Here is a 19,863-nt window from a genome sequence, read left to right as displayed (position 1 = left end):
CGATCCCATCTAGAGGCCACGGTGGAGGTCTTCAGGACAAACACTGAGCTAGCATCGCTAATGACTCAGGTGTCCGTGTTAACATGGACACTATTTCTCCAACGTGACCAGGATGATCTGATCAGATAGACGTGTTTAGATGCCCCATAAATGGTTCTACCAACTGTGAGAAAGAAAATATGTTGGATACATGACAACAGCAGAAGAAGAAGATCTTTTCCCGCAACTTTATCTCCAATCGACTGAATCAATTCAACAGGAAAAGATGATGACCATGATGTCCAAAAGCACTAAAGAAAGGAAACTGGATGTCTGGTTCTTCTGAAGGAGCCACCTGGATGAGAGGCGAAACGTCTTCAAGAAACTCTACAAGTGTTTCTTTAGTGTGTCTCCAACATCTCCATCGTCTCCGTCCACATGGATTCCATCTTGGTTCATCTTGTTTTTCTACCTCCATGTTTCTGTCCCTCCTGGAAACTCCTCAACCTGATGTTTTTACCCCACGTGGAGCAGACAAGCTCAGAGAGAATGGATTTATTCCACTAACCAGAGAGAAAACGGCAGACTATTATAATTATTATATGGTTATTATAGTGTTTACACCACCACTCTGAGTCTGATTTAAAAGTCCTTCAGGTCAGTCTGTTCAGGCTTGAGGCATTTTTAATCCAACAGGACAGTTACTCTGATTACTGTCTGCATATTAATGCCAGTCAGAGCGGATTCAGGGTTCAGATGATCAGACAAAAAACTACATCTCCCAACATCCTGCTTGGCGTTGCAGGAACTTCTGATCCGTCAGCCTCAAACTAATGACTTTATCTGTGCTGTCTCTACACTATGAACCCTGAATATATATATATATATATATATAACAGTATAACACCTCTATATGGAGCTCATTCTTGGAGAATAAGTAAAACTTTCTTAATATCTTCCACTTTTATGCAGATGATCTTGATCTGTCAGAGGGAGCCAGCTGACCTCTATTGACCTGAACATATCTGCTTCCATTACCAGGGTAAATGTCTTCAATTCTAGCTGCTCTCCTGCAATATTTCCTAAATCACCTTGGAGAATTAGTGTCCATGTGAAGTTAAAGTCAATCATACGAACTCTTTAGCCATTATTTTTGTGTCTGCAGATTTGCAACCAATTGTCCATCGGACCTCCATGATGGCGCCAAAGAGATGCTGGGAGATTTGAGGCGACACATGCCGTTCATACGCACTAATCCGAATCTGTTCCGTGGGGGGAGGGGAGGTGTGATGATAAATAAACCTGTACAGGTGTGATTATCCCTGCTGGGTATGGACATGTTGGTAAGACATCAGTGACTTAAAGTAACCTGCAGCTCCACGTCCCCGCTTCTGATTCTGTGTCGCCTCATTGCAAAGAGACGTCAAACAAGGACGGGAGGAGAGGGGAGGGGCGTCGGCATTTGTGTCACACGGGCAGGAGTGGTGGCGTTTAAAAAAAAAAGACAAAAAAAATTATAAATTAAATTAAAATGTGTTCCCTTATTTGGATTTGTATAGCTCCCAAACTTAAAATAACATAAATATGTTGCAGCCTTTTAATGTTTCATTTCTCCCATGTGACATAAATGCAGCCGAAATAAGTAGGAGGAGGAGCCTGGGCAGGAGGAGGAGCATGGGCAGGAGGAGGGCAGGGCTGGCAGGTGACTGACAGGAGGCTGTCGCCACGGCTACGTCAGCTCGCTCCAGCTATAGGCCACGAAGAGCAGGACGAGGCAGAGGACGTGAACCAGGCTCGAGCCGACAATGTCCCAGATCTGCCAGGCGGGGGGCGGGGTCTGAGTGGTGACAGAAACCAACGAGGGAGTCCCGGACGCCCCCACCGCGGAGGAGGCGACGGGGCTCGGAATCGGCGCCGCCTCGTCCCGCTTCCCGTCCGGAGGGGTCGTACCCAAGGCGACCAGCGCCCGGACCGTGGCGCGCACCGGCTGCAGGCGGCACTGGATGATGTCGTAGGGCGAACAGAGGGAAGACTGGCGGCCCCCCGTTGGGAGGGGAGGGGGGGTGAGGGATGAGGGAATGAAGGGATGAAGAGGGGTACATGATGAAAAGAAAAGGGGATGGCAGGGGAAAGGACGAAGAGAACGATGAAGAGAACGTACAGATGGATTTAGGAAATAATGGATGCAGGGAAAAGGTAGAAACAAAGATGGATTAAAAGTTGAGATGGAAATGAGTGTGGTCAAAAGAAGGAGGGAAGAAAGTTGAGGAGTCCAGAGAGAGAAAAGGAAGGTGTGAAGGAGAAAGATATGAGAAAACAAAAAAGAAAGGATGAAGAAGGACGTTCAGAGATGAAAGCCGGAAAAAGAGAGACCCAAAATCAAGTGATGGAGTGAAGTGATGAGAGAATAAGAGAAAGAAGGAGGAGAAAGTAAAAGAGAAACATAAAGAGAGTCGAAGGAAACAGGAAGAGAAGGAAGGCGACGTGGCGCGGTCCAGCCGGGAAAGTAAAAAAGAGAAAGAAAAGGCGAGAGGTTAACCAAAGGATACAGAGGTCAAAGGTCACAGGCAAGAGCGTGAGCGTGGCGGAGAGATGCGGGAGGGAGGGAAGGAAGGAAAGAAGGCAGGCAAAGGGGTTGCCACGGCAACGGGCAGGGATGCTTACTGAGAGGATGCTCTCCAAACCTCTGCCGCGTCCTCTGCGTCTCTGTCCCAGTAAGCAGCCCATAACGGGAGAGAGGGGTGGAGGGGGGTGGGGCGGGGTTGAAGCAGCTTTTGCCAGTGCAGCGGGTTAGCACAGTTAGCGCGTTAGCTCGCAGAAGCGGTTGTCAGTAAAGCATTCAGGCTGCAGGTAGGCGGCGCCAGTGAGCAACGTCCACACAGAGGCTGGAGGCGGGGTCAGCAAGCAGCGATGGAGGTCAAAGGTCAAACAGATAAGCAACAAAAGCCTGCGAGCGTTTCTTTCTTTTCTTGCAGGAAAAAAAAAGAAACAGAATATGTTTTTTTTTATATATATATAAAAAAAGGAAAATTAAATATACAAACAAAAATAACAAAATGATCACATTCATAAAAAAAAAAAAAAAGGTACAAAATAATCTCAGTGATGTGACATTTTGAGCTTTCTAACATTCACCACTTAGGTTTCTAAATGATGTGCATATACACCGATCAGCCATAACATTATGACCACTGACAGGAGAAGTAAATAACTTTGACCATCTTGTGACAGTTCAATGTTCTGCTGGGAAACTTCTGGACCTGGCATTCATTGGTGTGGATGTTACTTAGACATGTAAGCACCCACCTAGACCAGACCAGACCAGGCACCCCCACCCCATAGCAATGGCTGCTGCCATCAAGGAGTGTCCAAAAACCACAAACGCTTTAGTAACAACTCAAAAACACACGAAGAACAGCACAAGGTGTTGACCTGGCCTCTAAATTCACTAGATCCCAAACTGATCAAGTATCTGTGGGATGATCCACAGAGGCCCCTCCCCTCAAAGACCCCCCCCCCACTAAGAACTTTCTATTGCCAGACACCACAGGACACCCTCAGAAGGCTCATGTCCATTCTCTGATGAGTCACTAACTGTTGAATCAGGACGGTGGTCATAATGTTACGCCTGATCGGTGTATTATCATTATAATGGTTTGAACAAGCAGCAGTTTCCTGTTTACTAATGACACTTCCTTCCTTCCTTCCTTTAACTGTACAAATACCAGCTGACACATACTCTGCCTCATTTCACTGTTGTTTACTTCAGTCATACAGGAACTGATTGACATGGTGGGAAATGAGTTTAGAGATCAAACTGATCACTAATATGAGCCTTAAGCCAGCAGTTGATGCTGAGCTAATCAGCTGCTCGCTTTGACTTCAGCATCAATCTGAACATCTAACTCCAGCCATAAAGCTAATCAGTGTGCTTCCCTCAACATGTTCAACTTTTCATGCTAGTTCTTTTTTTTTTTTTTCTTCTGCATTCCCCAGAATCCACTGCTCCGAGTGTATAAACAGTAAATGGACAGATTCAGGACACGTGTTCATCTGCTACACCTGCAACCCAACACCCCGTTCTCCTTTTACACTCTCGGTCGGCGCGCTAAGACCCACTTCAAGCTGCTGGAGGAACACAGCTAAATGCGTTTACAAGAAAAAAAAAAAAAAAAACGTCACATCTGAGCGTAGCCTCACACAGCTCTGCTTCAGACTGAAGCCGGCGTTCTGACGGGCTCTTGTCAGGATGGGGGAAGCCAGAAGCCGCAGGCAGCGATGACGGTGACAATGAATCAGCGTTAAACGTCGACGTTAAACAAAATAATGAAAATATAAACTGGGCAGGTGGGACATGAAACCAGACCAGAGGAAAGGCTGAGTGACTCTCAAGTTTTACATTAGACACCTTAGACATTTAAGTGTTGTTCTACCAGTTTAAAGTCAGATATTGATAGAAAAGAGTTCATTTATTCTGATTGAGGAGGAGGATTCTACAAAAACGCTGCTATAGGGAACCATCAGCCTTCGTCCCATATCTGGTTTACAGTTTAGTGTCCTGCAGAAAACCTCAGGTAGAGACATAGATCACAATAATGAAAGCTGCAAATGTTGCAGTTAATGTAAAGATTTCAGTTGTTTTTTTTTTTGCAGGACACTTTTCACAGTTTCTTCTCCATCTCAGGTCAACAGAGTCGCCTGACAAGGAAACCGTGTTGACAACAGCTGTTTGCTTCAGGCTGATTCTCTGAAGAACTGGAGGTGCTTTCAGGTTGGAGGTTGCCGGTTTAAATCCCCGGACCGACTTGCAGAATGCCCTTCGGCAGCAGTTAAGTTAACATGTTATGCTGTATAAGCTGCACTCTCAAAGCGTGATGCCTTGGAGGTGGAAACGGGAAGGAAATGAGTTATTTTCCATAAAAATAATGTTGGGGTACTCAGGCATTTGTTTTTTTTTCCAAATCAATCTTGGATATGACCAAGATTATCTAAAATACTGACTTGGATGCATTTTAGTTTTTGAGATGAGATTTAAAATTTACCACCCTCTTGAGTCATTAGCAGAAAAAAATGTCCCATTGACTCCCATTATTACCACATTTTTTAATCTCACAGCCATGACACAATATAATCATTCATTCTGCAATATTAGGGTTTCATTTTTTAGAAAAACAGTCAAATTTGTCATTTTAAGTCGTTAATGACTCAAGAGGACAGTACATTTTTTTCACAGTGTTCTGCTGACCTATTATTTTCTCTCTTTTTTTTTTGAATTTCAAACTTTGTGTAGAAAGAGATGTTACAAAAAAATGTGCCATATGCACCAACACAGCCAAGAGGAACAAATTTGCCTAAATGGACAAAAATGTCCCTAATGATGCAAGTTCTGCAGCTTCAAGAAGGATTTTTTTGTCTTTCATTTCTAAGACGATTTAAAAATGAAAACTCATGATAGAATTCTGAAATAATGACGTCTGAAATCAGCCTTCCAGTTGGACAGAAACCACCTGAAGTCTCCAGTGTGTTAACTCTTATCAAAATGTTCCTTTGTTGTGAAGGAACTTAAAACTGCCCTCCCCCGGTCCCACTTCCTGTAACAGGCGTGGTTGCTGCTCCTACCTCGGGCACGCCGATCTTTCTGCAGGCGTCCAGGAAGTTCTCCACGTTCCTCCGACACTTGGCCATGCTGAGTTTGGGCTGCAAAGCACGAGCAGGTTGCAGATTAACACAAACATGATTACATGCGGTCCTAGAAAAGGTGGCGGCCGACGGCCCGGGACATACCACTGCGGGCGAGGGGACGTGGATGCTGGCGACGGAGCGCGGGCGGATGTGATTGGCCAGATGGCAGAGCACGACGCCGTCCATCAGGGACGTGCCGAGGTCTTCGGGAAGGGCGACCTTCAGTCTGCTCTCGATGCTCTAAGGGAGGACGACGAGTGAAACAACACAATGAGCGGGTATGTTTGAGTCAATATGTGCATCGACAGAGAAATGAATAAATTAAATATCTACTTCCTGTATATATCTTAAAAAACATGGAAATAGATTAAAGAAATCCAGTGATGGTTGCATCTAGGGATACAAACCAAACAGGAACTGCTAAAAGCTAAGTCTGCATACTTTAAATGAAAAAGAAATAAACAGTGAAACCCTGGAATCTGCTGCTGCCACTATAACTGATCACTGGATGAGCTTCTGCCAGATTCCTCGCTGAGCTGATAAGATACAGAAACTCTGAGGTGCACGTTAAAATTCAAGGCCTCAGCAAGGATTTAAATCACGTGAAAGGCGAGTTTGGTTGTAAATATTAAATGAAAATGTGAAAAGTGAGCCTCATCTGCTTCAGAGTGGACTAATGTCGCTGATTAGAGAAGGTAAGGTGGACAATTTAAAAAGGTTGAAAACAGAAGAGTAAGTCTCACGTCTCTCAGCTGCTCCATGAGCTCCAGCTCCTCTCGCAGCTGCTCCATCTTTCTCCTCATGGTGAACTGAGGATCCACAGTCTCCAGACTCTTGTGGCTCCGCAGGAACACTGCAGCGAAGAAGAAGAGGAAGAAGAAGCAGAAGAAGAAGAAGGAGAAGAAGCAGAAGAAGGAGAAGAAGAAGCAGAAGGAGAAGAAGAAAAAGAAGAAGAAGAAGAAGCAGAAGAAGGAGCAGAAGAAGAAGGAGGAGCAGAAGAAGAAGACGGGTAACATTAGACTGAGACATTCAAGAACACCTAGTTTACATGAGAAGAGCTCTTAAATGTAAAAAAACAAAAACAAAACAAAAAAAAAAACCTGATCAGATATACACCGATCAGCCACTACATTATGACCACTCGCAGGAAATAACATTTAAACCATCTTGTGACAATTCAGTGTTCTGCTGGGAAACTTCTGGACCTGGCATTCATTGGTGTGGATGTTACTTAGACATGTAGCACCCACCTAGACCAGACCAGGCACCCCCACTCCATAGCAATGACACTCCTTGATGGCAGCAGCCATCCCCAGCAGGATGCAGCCACAAAAACGCTTTAGGAACAACTAAAAAAACATGAAGAACAGCACAAGGTGTTGACCTGGCCTCCAAATTCACTAGATCCCAAACTGATCAAGTATCTGTGGGATGATCCACAGAGGCCGCTCCCCTCAAAGGCTCCCAGTAACATCTCTTGCAACAAAACTGTTGATAAATTCTTTCAACAGAAGAAGATAACAGAGATTGGAGACACATTTTCAACGTTGCTGCCCACAGATTCTGGTGTCATTCATCATTTAGATTAAATATGTTTGTGCGTTTCTTAAAACCCACCAAAACTGATCTTTAATGAACAGTTCTTTGATTCTTCAAGAGGAAGATGAGATGCAGAAAAGATCCAGAGGTGTAGAAACACATCCATTAATGTCATGCACAAATATGCACCGACACAGAAAGAAAAATAACATTTTTTTTCCCCCATAAAAGATGCAGAAAGGTTACGCAAGCGAATCTTCAGCGTGCACTCATGCAGTCAAAGCTCAGGGCACTTTCAGCATCCGGCTCCGTCACGTGACGAGAGTCCATTAAAACGGCCTTCAGATAAACGGCTTTAAAAACCCTGCATTTTACACATTAAAGCCTGCGTCTCTCCAGGATTATACTTCATATGCTGGACTATTTCTCTGCAGCAGCTGCGGGACAAACTGAGCAGAGACTCCAGGAGGGAAACAGTCTTATCGTCTGTCTGGACCATAAACCTGCACTTGAATGCAACACAAACACAGCCAGCTGGCACAAACGGTGACTCTGCACCTGCATGTGATGAGATAATGGTTCATACCAGCAGGTGGCAGTAGACTGTATTAGTGACTGAGACCCTGTACAGAGCTGACCTCTCCTGAATCACACTGATCAGCTGGTCATTCATTCTGGATGCGTGAGGCATAGGGAGGTGAATTTGATTCATTCTGACAGTTATCTGCTTTTTAAGTTAAAGGTCTAATGAACTAAATATAACAAATAGTCCAAAATGTCAAAACTTATTGTTTAATGCAGGGTAATGTAGTGAAACATGAAAACATGAATGAAAACATATAAATAAATGAATGTTTGCAATCCTACAAGAAAAAGAAAAGCAGCGTATTTAAAAAACACAAGCTGACACAAAGGCAACTGGACTTTTAGAGGGTTTTGAAGACGTTGTGCCACTCACCCAATCTGGGCGTTTGTCAAAAGCTCAAAAAGACACCCCAGAACAGACACAGAGGAGGAACGTTGATGAAGAATGAGAGAAACTCAGGAGAATTGTCAAAAAACACTGAATTCCTGTTCGCTTCAAACCCGGTAACACACTGAGGCTGAAGCTTTTTCACGACAAAGACAAAACACCAAGACAGAAAAAACAGAGCAACGTGGTTTTAAACAGTGAAGAAGCTTCAGACACTCCTCACTGTCCTCATCTCCACGAGCATAAATCTGCCTTTTAGGGCTGAATGAAGCTCAACTGTGTCCCTGTAGTTCCTCTGAGCCACCACAGGGGGGAGCTAGAGAACCTCTCTACCCGGTATGAGGAGTGAAGGAGTGAGGGCTGCAGGATGTGAATGTTTTTTTTTTTTTTTTTTTTTAACACTTTGACCTGCATCCTATCACAGCGTTCTCCTCAGGGTAAGGGGAGTTAGCTACTTACTAAACTGCATGCATCATGAGATTACTGCACAGGTGGGATTTAATTTAAAACCAAAGGAAGGAGGAGGGGGTGGGGGTTTTGTGATAAGATGCATCTCAGGTTCAGGTAAGATGCTCACGAGAGTCTTCTCAATGCAGACGGGCAGACGGCCAGGTTTGAACTGAAGCCATGTTTCCGAAAAGAACCTGGAAAATAGTTCCAGTGACGTTTTAAAGAGACATTCAGAAGAAACTAAATGTTAATGTAATCTGTTACGTGCCTGATAACAGGAACCAGAGATCAAACATTGAAGTTCACCTTCTAAAATTCTTCCCCCGCGTAAATACTTAACGATGTCTGGACTTTGTCACAAATTTCCGTCTTTTTCCCGTCTGCTTGATTTCAGTTGCAGGTTTTTAAAAAGCTGGAGCCAGAGATTCCTGTTCTACCTCCAAGAAGGTAAAACCATCTCCCCGGAGTTAGAAACTGAGAGCTCAGGAGGTTCTTGGTCTACGGTGAAAGCTCCTGCGGTGGAAACGTTGCTAGACTCTAAGGAACAACGGAATAAAGGCTCGGCAGCGAGTTGTCTGTTTGACTCTCAGGATAATCCTGACTGGCATGCAGTCACAGAGGGAGGCACGTAGAGAAAGGAAGGAGATCCTGAAGGGTAAATAGTTTTATCTCCCTAGTTTCCTGAAGTAGTTGAAGGCCGCCTCCACTCTTCTTCTCTCTGAATGTCTCCAAGTCTGTATTCATATTTTACTAAATGTAAAAAACACGCTGAAAGATCTTGTGTTTCTACAAGATCTTGGAGGAGGTGACTCCCTCCATCCCTCACGAGATAAAGAAATGCACAGAGAGAGATTAACTCCACAGATGCAAGTAACAGAAGCTGTTAACCTGGAAATGGCTGAACACAGATTGTGATGAATGGGTGGACTTTGTCCCTGAGGCTGGAAATTTGTTTTTAAAGATTGGATTATATTGGGAAACTTGAACGGACTGAATGGTGCAGATCAGCTTGGATTGAATGGGATTGACCGCGCAGCTTTCACATCACCCTGGTTTAATGTCCAGAGGGTTTCGGGCAGCAGTTTTGTGTCTGTCGTGTGAAGCTTTAACTAATGTCTATTAGGAATGCACCGAAAATTTTCGTCCGAAAACCAAAAATGCACTTTTGGGCCATTTTCGGCCAGAAATTGCTGCGGTTGTTGCTTGCACGTGTTGTTTTGGCGATAAAAGTACGAAAAAAACAGGATGTTGTGATGATGCAAGCAACAACCGCAGCGATTTTGAGAAAAATCTCATTAAACAAAAAACTGGTGTAAAAATCATCTGTGTGTGGGCCAGTGGGACATAAAAGTGAGGTGCATTAATTTCTTTTAAAATCAAGAAGTGATTAAATGTTTGTCAGATGAGACAAACATGCAAATCTAGCTTTTTATTGTGTGTTTGGTGTGTGAAATACTGAATTATTCAAACAAATTACAGGATGCACCGAAAATTTTACTCTGAAAAACCGAAAATGCGCTTTTGGGCCATTTTCGGCCGAAAATTGCTTTGGTTGTTGCTTGCAAGTGTTGTTCCGGCCATTAAAGTCCGGAAATTTTCGGCCGAAAACTGAAAATGCATGTTTGGGCCGTTTTTCGGCCAAAAATTTATCGCGGAAACAACACAGCCGAAACGACACAGCCGAAACAACACGGCCGAAACAACACGGCCGAAACGACACAGCCGAAACAACACGGCCGAAACGAAACGACACGGCCGAAACGAAACGACACGGCCGAAACAACACGGTCGAAATGAAACGACACGGCCGAAACAACACGGCCGAAACGAAACGACACGGCCGAAACGAAACCACGCGGCTGAAACAACACGGCCGAAACGAAACGACCCAGCCGAAACAACACGGCCGAAACGAAACGACACGGCCGAAACAACATGGCCGAAACAGGACGTTGTGATGATGCAAGCAACAAACGCAGCAATTTTCGGCCGAAAAGTGTATTTTCGGTTTTCGGACGAAAATTTTCCTTAATGTCTATGAATTTTTTTGGTTTCGAGGTTTAGTTTTATCTTAAAATCCTGATCCATTAAAAAGAAATGAATAATAATAAAACATTAATACATATAAGAGAATGCTCACCCGTCTAGATGTATAAACTGCAATGTCTTGAAGATTTAGTATTCAGCGTAAAAGGTTTATGAGTACTGTACGGAACTGGGCAAGCAACATTCCCACTGCAGCTCATTGGGACACATTCGAGTAAGTAACCAGTCAGCTCTTCAGATCCTTAGTTCAACTCTCCTGTAGGAGAGGAAGTCAGGTCTATCCCGCGTGAACAACATGTTGGAGAGCTAGACGTGGGAACGTGGACGGACCCCCCGTAGATTCAGACAAGCTCCAGTCTGCTGCCCGCGCTGTAGAGAGTGCCTTGTCACATTCGGCTGAGAATATTAATGACGATCTGAATAATGAATGAATCAAGGGCGCCGACATTCACATTTCCTCTTAGCATGAAGCCATGCAATGAATTCATTTTCTTTCTGTTCTAACCTGGAGCAAGGAAAACACGGTGTGAGTCAAGTTACTCCCTTTAAATCCATAACAAAGCTAAAACAAAGGCAACTGCTTATCCTGGAAGTCAGAACAACTTCCCACCTACAGATTTTTCTTGTGGCAGAAAGCGGAGTTTATACCTCTGCGGGACATAGAAGCCGTAACCTACGTACATAGCCTACACCAGTGCGAGCCTTTAATACTTGTGCTCTCGTCAGTCTGGCTCGTTCTGTAACAACATCACCCAAACACTAGTCGGCACCATGTCGGGTTCATTTTTGTTTCTATTTCCTGCTTCTCTTTCAACAACGGAGACTGAGTCGTACAAATGATTGCATCTCCGAAACCTCCTCAGTTAATCCCTCCCTGTTTTCCCGCCGGATCTTTTTCACTGATAATAACAAACACGCATGAGCTCATCATTACCTAACAAGTCTAAGAATATCTCTCTCATCACTCTCGCTGATTTATTCCACGGCCACACCTTCCTCTCCGTCTCTGTTCAGTCGTATCAGCTGATCACTGCTCTGATATGGCTCAACATTAACTGTGCTTTTGTGTGAGAGAAAGAGAAACTTTCTCAGAGTGTTTGTTTCTGAGATGAGATCTGGATCAGTTTCTGCACGACTCAGCAGACAGAGGAGGTCACCGGTTCGATTCCCGCTCTGTAACATATTCGGTCAGTTTTGGTATTCCTGTCAGTAGGAGCATACTTAACATCATGACGTGTCAACATACGACAATCAGCCACAACATTATGACGACTGACAGGAGAAGCGAATAACATTGACCATCTTGTGACAATCCAATGTTCTGCTGTGAAACTTTTGGACCTGGGATTCATTGGTGTGGATGTTCCTTAGACATGTAGCACCCACCTAGACCAGACCAGGCACCCCCAACCCATAGCAATGACACTCCTTGATGGCAGCAGCCATCCCCAGCAGGATGCAGTCCTAAAACACTTTAGGAACATCTCAAAAAAACATGAAGAACAGCACAAGGTGTTGACCTGGCCTCCAAATTCACTAGATCCCAAACTGATCAAGTATCTGTGGGATGATCCACAGAGGACCCTCTCCTCAAAGGCCCCCCAACTAACAAGATTCTGTTGCCACACACCACAGGACACCCTCAGAAGGCCCATGTCCATTCTCTGATGAGTCACCACAAGGGAGACCTGACAATATTAGGAAGGTGGTCATAATGTTACGCCTGATCATAGTTCATTTTATTTCCTATCTCTTCAACCAGTTTATTGTGCAGCTGCAACATAAATCAGATCTTAAAATGTACCCGTTGCATGCACTGACAGTTTTAATACACTTTAACCTTGGCGCACACACACACAGCTAAACATATATACATATGCACTTTACGCGCCAACAAAACCAACACACACACACACTCAAGCAATCACATGCTTAAAAATACAGGCAGAAACATCCAAGGACCGATCACATGGGCGATACTCGTCTACACTCTCACACTCTCGGGGTGATGATTGGTTGCTAATGAGGTCAGCGGCGGTGATGATGGGAGCGCGATGTCACCCTCCCTGAGGCCTGAACCCATTATAGACCATTAGTCATAATCGTATCACGCATAAGCTGCTCATGTAGAAACACATAGCGCTGCAGAACGGATGGGGGGGGGGGGGGGGGGGAGGGGCCTTGCAGCGGCAAACATGAGATCACCTCAGGCAGAACAAAGAGCGGCTGACGTCCTGATGCGTGAGGAGGATCTGTCACTGCTGCAACTCAAAGAGATGTGAGCCATCACCAAACTGCTGCTACATGCAGGTGGATTGCTGTAGGTCACTTCATGCTCGGGACATCCCAACTGGTATCAGGAGATCGGTGTCCAGGCCGATTCAGGCTTTTTATTTAAAAGATCGGATCAGATCGGTCTTCAACCAAGTCCGATTTTTTTAGTTATTTATTTTAGGTCTGCCATGAAATCAAAACCACGTCCTTGTAGCGTCAAAATGTCTTTATCATCTAATGTTTTAATGGTGGTTGGCTAGCGGCAAAGCTGCCAAGGATAGAAGAAGAAGAACCGAAGTCACGTGACTAAACATGTTTGCTCTGTGCAACTGGTGGGTTAGGTGATGCCAAAGCAGACAGCTGGCAACCTGAGAAGACGCCCACCTGTCACCTGTTATCTACAAACCGTTAGGCTCTGACCCCCACCCCATAGCAATGGCTGCTGCCATCAAGGAGTGTCCAAAAACCAAAAACGCTTTAGGAACAACTAAAAAACAACATGAAGAACAGCACAAGGTGTTGACCTGGCCTCCAAATTCACTAGATCCCAAACTGATCAAGTATCTGTGGGATGATCCACAGAGGCCCCTCCCCTCAAAGCCCCCCCCCCAACAACATCCTGTTTTCAGACACCACAGGACACCCTCAGAAGGCCTATGTCCATTCTCTGATGAGTCACTAACTGTTTTGGAGGCACAAGGTGGTCATAATGTTATGCCTGATCGGTGTCATTTAAACAGGTGTGTTAACATGTTAAACATGTTCGTTTCTGCTGTATTTCCATTTGAATGTGGAGGTCTGTCGGAGGCAGCCGCAAGTTGAAGCACTGCAGCTTTTGGCACTTCATTTTTCAGCCACAGTGGTTAGCGGCTGGCGCGACGTAGAAAGGGGCTACGGTGACTGGAAGTAAAAGGAATAAAAGGAAAAACAGGAAAAGCGGGAAAAAAGGCAGCAAACGATGTGAAATGAATAAAAATAAAACAAAGTAAAACGAAGCCGACTGAGGCTAAAAAAAACCCTGAAACTGAAAGTGGTGAGATTGTCAAGTCAAAAAGCCTCTGACAGTTCGCGTTAACGTTCACACATTTATAAACCGCTCAAAGCTCAGAGTTAAAGTATCAGAGCCTAGTCACCGAAACAGATCGCCTCAGGAAGGACACACACACAGTTCCTTCATTGTAAGGACTCTCAGTAACAATACAACCCCCCCACCCTCGGTGTAACCTCAACCAAAAAGGCAAACTGGTCCTCGCAAAGATACACGAGCGCAAGTACAAACACACACACAGGGCTGTGATCCATCCGAAATCTTGGACTCCATTCCTCTGGAAGTAGGATAGTCCTTTAGGGACCATTATCCAGCACTTAAAATATAAGGACTAAAAATAGACACACACACACACACACGAACAAACGAGCTCGGTCTCATTCACGGGGCAGATGTTACACACAAACACTAACGCAGGACTGGAGACCAAACAGACTTTCCTAATATGGCCTCTGATGTCTTACGCTGCCTGTTAGATTTAAGACTTTCTAAATGCACAACACATGTAGGCCACGTCGTGACAGCGCAGTAGCGGCACGTAATAAAAATGTTGCTTTGTGGCGCGCTGACAAGAGCCGATGAGGAGAGGAACCCAAGAGGGAACAAGAGGAAAGTGCGTAACCTACGTACGTAGCCGACGCCGGTGCGAGCCATTTATTAACAAAAAAGCTAATACTAACATCAGAAATATAACAAGCTGGTTTGTCGTCTTTATAGTTTGTTTTCTATTACGATCAGTGTGAAAGACCTTGTCCCGTCGTTGGTGTACAGTCAGTCCATTTCTGATTTTTTTCTCAACATTGTTCCTCTTGGATCCTTATCTTATGAGTCAGTTGCTCCGTAACATATATTTCAGTCACAATCTTCCGCTGTTGGTGGGTCTGGCTTATACGAACTTCTTCGAGATTGCTTTCTTACAGGCTACTAACAAGATTTTCATTAAATATTCGTCGTCTTTTAAACACATTTCCTGTCATACTGCCAAAATACAGCAGCATACACGACCTAGGTATACCACAACCCAGGATTCAGACAATAGTTAGGTGAACATCTTCCCAAAAGTTGGGAAATGATTTTAGGACAGAGTCAAACAACACGAGAAGGATCTACATTTATATTTCCACATTTTTTCCGTCATGGCTGAGGTACAGATGAGTATTTGCCAGTAATTTTGGGCGCGAGCGAGCCATTTATACTTGTGCGCTCGTCAGTCTGGCTCGCTCTGTAACACCACCACCCAAACACTAGTCGGCGCTGTGTCTTTTTAGCCAGTCGGGTTCAGTTTTGTTTCTACTTCCTGCTTCACCTTCATCAATGGCGACTGAAACTTTCCCCGACATTTCGCCAAGTCGGACAAATGTTTCTATCTCCGAACCTCCTCAGTTAACCTTTCCTCCATGTGTTCCATCTTTATTGATCCAAAACAATCAATTCGAATATTGCGTAGACGGAGAAACTGCCGGAAATGCTAAAGCGGAAATACTGCTACTACCGAGTGGACCAGTCACAGCTCTTGTCGTCTACGTCGCCACGATGCACGGTTACATTTCTGAGGAGGTGCACGTCAGGGTACGGCGTTAGGGTCTAGACTGTTGCTGTAGCCACGGCGTCAAATTGACGCAGTAGCATAAACCACGCAAAAAATAAGAATATGCACTTAAAAGGAACCAATTAAGACTTGTTGAAACTGATTAAACAAACTCATCGGAGGCTCGTTCAACTAAATCAACCAGCAGTCAACTGATCGAGACATGGCTCTGCCTCAAGTTTCCAGCAGTACGTTGCCGACTGCGATAGAGAGAAATATGGCATCAGAGCTAAGAGAAAGAGTCAGGATTAAATCATGGAGACTGACGCTTTCTAAAGAGGCCAGTGTTGCCAGATACAGTTGATGTTTTCCAGCCAAAAAAGCACAAAAAAATATTAGACTTTCGACATTTCGTTTGGTACTTCGACCACCCAGATTGCTCACATTTGCGTAGCCTGTCGTAAAAAGCAATTCAGCCAAAGAACGGGAGTCATCCAGCAACAGACTGCAGCAGCCAAGCACCACAGCTCCTCACATTTGGCTACTACAAAGCCATCTGGTGACGTCATGTAATTCTACTGATCTTTAGGAAGCAGCGTAAGGAAGTAGTGCACATTCAGTCTTCTTGTGGATGGACACACACACACACACACACACACACACACACAGTCTTGGGAGGAGTAAAATGCACATTGGTTTCAGTTCAAACAAGCATTTGCACAATTTTTCTTCAACCGCCCAGCTCTATTTTTAGCTGCGAAATAAAATTCAGAACCGCCCAATCTGGCAACGCTGAATGGGGGCGGTGCTCTAAAAACTACATCAGTCATAACCGAAGCAGTGTCAGAAGATCAATGCATTAAGCTTTGTCTGGAAATCCTCGAACATCCATGTAAAACAAAGACAACTGGACTAGTTTAAAGACTTGTTTGAAGTCCAGTTGTCTTTGTTTTAGATATTAAGCTCTGTACACTACACCAACTGAAATATTCACATCAAAGAATGTACATTTCAGACTTTTCAGGATTTTCACAAACCCTGCATTTACTCCTTTTCAGAATCTTTAAATTACACACACGTGTGTGTTTTTGACTGCTCTGTAATAACACACACAAGTCGAGTCTGCTACCGCGTCCGCCTGTTCCTCTACAGCCGCCACACGCTCATGAACAGCTGGAGATGAAAGCAGAGCGTGGCGAAGCTCCTGTTTGATCAGAGTCTGCAGCTACCGCACACACACAGACACACAGCAGCTAATCTGAAACACCCTGACGTGGTCTGAGGCAACTTTGAAGCAGGACTCGATGTATTGCTGTGAACCTCCACACCAACAGGAGGAGCTAGTGAGTCACAGTTGGACAAGACGCAAAAGAAAAGTTCCTCAAAACAAGATGATAGGCTTGCCACTTGATGAAATTAGAGGACATTATTAATGCGTGCATTGCACCTGCTTTAACAAGACCTCAAGTGGTCCAAAACGCTGCAACCAAGCTTTTTGACCAAGTCCTCATGTGGTCATGTCTTGTCTTGTGCAACTCCAGATTTGATCTCTGCTGCAGCAGGACTCTCAGGTCCTCAACACTGGATATCCATCCCGCTGAGCTAAAGAGCTGTGGAGCAGCTCAAGAGTTTCTTTTAGTATCTCATTTGATTTTTGACTTTTTATGTGTTGTTTGCTACGTTGGGTTGGTGTATAATTAAATCAGTGATGGTTTCCTTTGACGCAGACTCAATGTCTATACCTCACTGGCCACTAGATTGGAGTATAATACTGGTTTGGTGAATTTAAATTATAATATTAAAAGAGACAATATTCTAACATCAGTAAAATTAGGGACGCTACCTTCTACAGTACGTCCCTGAAGAAAAGTTTGTGGATTTCTTTTAACCTTTGCACATAGGCTACCATTTAACCCTTGTTTCCAGTCTTTTAAACTATGCTAAGCTAATTGGCTCTTGGCTGTAGCTCCTTATTTAGCATGAAGACGTAAGTATGGTGTCAGCCTTCTCATCTTAGCCTGGAAACCGGCCCGACTTCCCTGATTCACAAAACGTTTTGCAGCGGAAAGTTGGTCTGAAGTCTCTCCGCTGGGAACTGATTATGCTCTGGCGAAGATCTGAGCACCACTGAGTTCAATTTGTTTACAACTAAATGCCTCTAAGCAGTTGGAGGACCGTCCAGTTTCATCTTGAGGTGTATCTTCCTCTGTATAGGCTGAAGCACACTCCAAAATGAAATCCAAGTGTCGTGTTATCAGAGTCACGGCCATGCCAGGCTATTCTCATCTAGCCATCAGCAAGAAAACCCATAATGCCAAATTACTTCATTTAACTGGACGCTGCAACTGGTTATCAAAAAAGCAAACAAAGAATGATTTGAAGAACTAAACTGGACCTTTTCAAGGCCTATTTGTTAAGACATCACCTTTCCAGCTGTAAATAACAATAATTCTTGTATAAATACGCTAAACATTAGCTGGATTTAGCTGTAAAATATAAGGCTAAGAGGTGTGGACCAAAGAACAGACCAAAGAAAAGATAAACAGCGGGAAAGAGACAATATTTAAGACTATACGAAATTAAATTTAAGATCTTTTAACATCTTGAAAGTCAAGAACACGTTAAGTTAGAGAGAAACATCCCAGACTTTCTTCAGCTCTGAAGAGAAACACCTGGTGGAGAAGTTCCAGGTGTGTGTGATCTAGCCGGTTAGCGGAAAAAGGTGGGACCTACCGCGGCTGTGCATGCCTCCGTCGTCATGGCTACGAGATGTATCCCTACGGAGGGGCGAGGCCTGTGGGAGGAGGGAGGGGTCGAGACAGGAAGGTGGGGGCGAGCAGGGCAGCGAGGGCGGGGCTACAACCAGGTGAGGGGAGTGGTCAGAGACGCAGGAAGTGAGGGCCGAGTGTAGTGCAGGAAGAAGGTGGTGGTGGTGGTGGAGGAGGAGGAGGAGGAGGGAGGGTGGTATCCAAGGTGAACCAAGTACAGCAAGGCAAAGATCATTCCACGGAAAAACAAACCCCGGCCCCCACCCCCGAAAGAAAAACACCAAAATCACCAGGAGAAAGATCCGGAAATATTGGTTTATAAGGAATCAATAAAGCAGATATTGATTCATAAAGGCAGGCAGTCAGACCAGATGGGTTTGTGATTTTACCGTTCATGCAGGAGAAATAAAAAAATAATAAAAAAAGTGCCAAATAAAAAAAAACAAACGGGTAAATCAGAAAAATTTTGAAAGGAGGAATACAACGAAATGACAACACACAACACAAAACAAAATAAAGATTAGTGGCATTTCACGTTACACCTTGACATGCTGTTAGCATCATGTTAGCATCATTCGGTTAGCAACGCTCCGCGGACTGGTAACAGCTAGCAAACCAAAGCGGGATGGTTTCCAACTCCAAAAAGGCCAAAAATAAATAAATAAATAAATCAAGCAGGAGGCTGAACTTAACTATAAGCGCACAGGCAGTGGCAACGAAGCTGCGTTTAACATTTGAATCCAAAGTTTGCCCGTACGCGAAGCTGTGGGTGAATCTAGATTTTAGCCACCTCTGGAAATTATGTTTTCAGGGTTTTTGAATCAATACAAGTTGTGCAAATAAATGTTAGTGCAAGATTTTCTAATTTCTAACGTATGCGGTTGGATTTTATGCTAACTGATCAACTTAAATGAACTCAGTTTGAATCACAGTGCCCATATGATGGTGAAATCCTGGCAGCTTGAGTCAGGTGGTTTGTCAGGTAGGCAGCACCGTGATCGATATCTGCCAGAGTTACCCTCATTACCATTCTCTACTGATACAGAGCAACCAGCAGGTTAAGAAAAACACATTTCGTTTTCCCCACTGTTAGCCTGAAGACCCTGTAGTCCAGGTATCTGACCCAACTCACCTGAGCGGGGCTTCAGTCCGAAGGGTGGGCTTGAGAAGGATGGAGGTCCGCCGGCTGGAGATCTGTCATCTCGCTGCAGCAACAGAAAGAGACACGAGAATGTTTTTATTTGATTCACTCAACAGATGCTGGACAATCTCTGCCCTGTGCTTCATGTACATTATTTGTTTCTTAAGACACGGAGACTCACAAATGACTAGGGCTGTCAAACTGAACACGTTAATAATGTAAATTCCGTTTCAGCAGTAGTTTGAGAAATCAGGAAGTGATTAAAGCAGCAGTAACGCTGTTGAAAGCAGCAGATATCATATGCAGAGGGCAGTTGCCTGTAAGGTCAAAACTGCCAAGTATCGCAAAACGAAGCAGAAGAAGAAGAAAGCTGGCAAGCGGAAAAGACAACAATATTCTCGAAAGTATTTGTCCCTGTTTTCGAGTTTCGTCCTG

At 44.4% G+C, this 19,863-nt stretch overlaps 1 protein-coding gene across 2 annotated transcripts in view; it reads right to left on the bottom strand.

Moving 5' to 3' along the window:
• lrch1 (leucine-rich repeats and calponin homology (CH) domain containing 1) overlaps nt 1–19,863 on the bottom strand; it is a 92,036-nt gene that overhangs the window by 7,297 nt on the left and 64,876 nt on the right. The window contains exons 14-18 of one of the 2 annotated variants that reach the window (XM_084544677.1): nt 19,420–19,492; nt 18,253–18,375; nt 6,405–6,514; nt 5,764–5,901; nt 5,599–5,676 (exon numbers count right to left, since the gene is read on the bottom strand). In XM_084544677.1, the coding sequence (XP_084400803.1) occupies nt 5,599–5,676; nt 5,764–5,901; nt 6,405–6,514; nt 18,253–18,375; nt 19,420–19,492 (522 nt within the window). The remainder of the gene's footprint in view (nt 1–5,598; nt 5,677–5,763; nt 5,902–6,404; nt 6,515–18,252; nt 18,376–19,419; nt 19,493–19,863) is intronic. The other variant, XM_084544678.1, reaches the window with a different exon arrangement.

This window comes from Chelon labrosus (assembly GCF_963514085.1).
Source record: "Chelon labrosus genome assembly, chromosome: 5".
In the NCBI taxonomy this organism is placed as follows: Eukaryota; Metazoa; Chordata; class Actinopteri; order Mugiliformes; family Mugilidae; genus Chelon; species Chelon labrosus.
The sequence above is the reverse complement of the archived record's forward strand: the minus strand, read 5'-3'. Positions and strand labels throughout refer to the sequence as shown.